This window comes from Lottia gigantea (assembly GCF_000327385.1).
Source record: "Lottia gigantea unplaced genomic scaffold LOTGIsca_343, whole genome shotgun sequence".
In the NCBI taxonomy this organism is placed as follows: Eukaryota; Metazoa; Mollusca; class Gastropoda; family Lottiidae; genus Lottia; species Lottia gigantea.
Window position 1 is genome coordinate 8,803 of NW_008709159.1, and position 1,411 is coordinate 10,213.

Sequence of the window (1,411 nt, forward strand, 5' to 3'; positions counted from 1 at the left end):
TAGTTAAGATTCTTATGAGTGTATTTTATTCTCTTTTCAGAATATCATTTTCTACGTTATTGTAAGTAGTAAGCGAGTGATTATAGGTACCAGACGCTGATTGGCTGAGACGTACCACGTGACTAAATATGACGTAGTAGTAGGGGCATGTCTTCAGGGACTTTAGTTGCTAGGGAGATGACGTCATTGGGAAAACCCCGGGGAATTCCTTGATGACGTCATTTTGTCGTCATTTTGGGAAAGTAGTAATAAGCGAGTGATTATAGGTACCAGACGCTGATTACGGGTAAATACTTTAATAGGCCTGTCATCCACTTCCAAGATTTGGACAACAATGATAGGTTCGGTTGCCATGTTGCAAATGACTGGGCAAAGACAAGTGACTGCGCTTTTTATAGGCGGGAAACTGGAAAAAGGGCTTTGGATTGGATAAAAAAGATCACGTGGTATTTATTTTTTAAACTTTAATTAATTCAACTTAAATCCATTAACTCTAACATATTGTCATTCATAAATCCTAAACATGTTTCGCCATCTTCAAAAGACAAACAAGGAAAATGGTGATGGGCCAAAGCATCGACTAAACGATCGTTTTCGGTCAGATTAGATTGGAACACCGATAAAGCATGGGGTGACGGTGCGTGGAATTTATGCCACAAGTAAAAGAAACAATAATGCCCGCAGACAGAACTTTGATTTCCTTGAATCCTCCGGGTATTGTGACATAAGGGTCCTTGACGCCGCGCAAAGTCGGCAAAATCTTGGCCATACACTTCTGGGGAACATCCAAACGAGTCGAAGAAATCACAATGGTCTTTTTCGCACACAAAAACTGTCCAATGTTTTCCAGGCTGGCCTGCGTCGTCGGTATTCACAACGTACGCTGAGGGATAGCGTGTTGGCTGTAAGGTTTGTAATTGATTTCTGCCTAACACGCCTGCAAATTGTTCAGGGATGTGGCAGACCAATCCTTCCTCCAACTGTGAAGTATACAGAGGTTTACCAATCCACCAGAACTTGGCGGTTGACGTCGATTTCCAAGACATTATCGTATTCGGCAAACAATAGCAAATTAAGTGGATTTTGTGGAGTATTTTCGATTCCAAAGACAAACTTCATGACGACTTGGGATGAAAATTGGCTTGATCAGCTCCGTGGTCATTGGTCAAATCAAATCCAAAGAGTGTGTAGCCTTTAATATAGTCGTTGTAAGACAAATGCAAAACTTCCTTAGTATTTAATATTCCCAATCTTTTCAAATCAAATCTAAATAGGGAGTCGTGGCTTGTTGATGTGTAAAATGGGTGAAATATTCACCCATCACATCACCATTTTGGTTGCTGTCTTTCCAATTGGATGCGAACGTCGACCCCGTTCACTAAAAACGATCTTGTAAATACAAATTCATGTG

General features: G+C 40.7%; 1 protein-coding gene across 1 annotated transcript; it reads right to left on the reverse strand.

Annotated features, from left to right (window-relative positions):
* Positions 1-473: 473 nt before the first annotated feature.
* LOTGIDRAFT_175690 (hypothetical protein) lies at positions 474-1,046 on the reverse strand (the record flags this gene model as incomplete). Its single annotated transcript, XM_009058577.1, has 1 exon — positions 474-1,046. The coding sequence occupies one exon, from the start codon at positions 1,044-1,046 to the stop codon at positions 474-476; it is 573 nt and encodes a 190-aa protein (XP_009056825.1).
* Positions 1,047-1,411: the final 365 nt, after the last annotated feature.